Source organism: Aptenodytes forsteri, unplaced genomic scaffold, assembly GCF_000699145.1.
Source record: "Aptenodytes forsteri isolate BGI_AS27 unplaced genomic scaffold, ASM69914v1 Scaffold7, whole genome shotgun sequence".
Taxonomy (NCBI): Eukaryota; Metazoa; Chordata; class Aves; order Sphenisciformes; family Spheniscidae; genus Aptenodytes; species Aptenodytes forsteri.
This window is the reverse complement of record NW_008795919.1, coordinates 2,712,937-2,713,215: the sequence shown is the minus strand read 5'-3', so window position 1 is coordinate 2,713,215 and position 279 is coordinate 2,712,937. Positions and strand designations below refer to the sequence as shown.

Genomic DNA, 279 nt, shown 5'->3' with positions numbered 1-279 from the left:
CCGGGGCGTTCCCGGTGTCCCCGAGGCATTCCTGGTGTCCCTGAGCACCACCTTCGTGCCGGGGTCTCACCCCTCTCCATCCACCTCTCCTCCAGGTGAGCCAGGCGCCAAAGGAGAGAAAGGAGAGAAAGGCGTGGGGGTGATGGGGGACAGCGGCCCCCCGGGACCCCCAGGTGAGCCCCCTCCCTCCGCGTGGCCACCAGCCCCATGGTGGGGCTCGCTGCCAGCCCCGCACCCTGCCACCACCCTCTTTCTCTCCGTCTTTTCCAGGTCCCCACG

The 279-nt window shown here is 69.5% G+C and overlaps 1 protein-coding gene across 1 annotated transcript in view; it reads left to right on the top strand.

Annotated features, from left to right (window-relative positions):
• Window positions 1-279, top strand: part of COL16A1 (collagen type XVI alpha 1 chain) — a 32,736-nt gene that overhangs the window by 32,250 nt on the left and 207 nt on the right. The window contains 1 exon segment of the mRNA XM_019473525.1: window positions 46-173. Coding sequence (XP_019329070.1) covers window positions 46-173 — 128 coding nt within the window.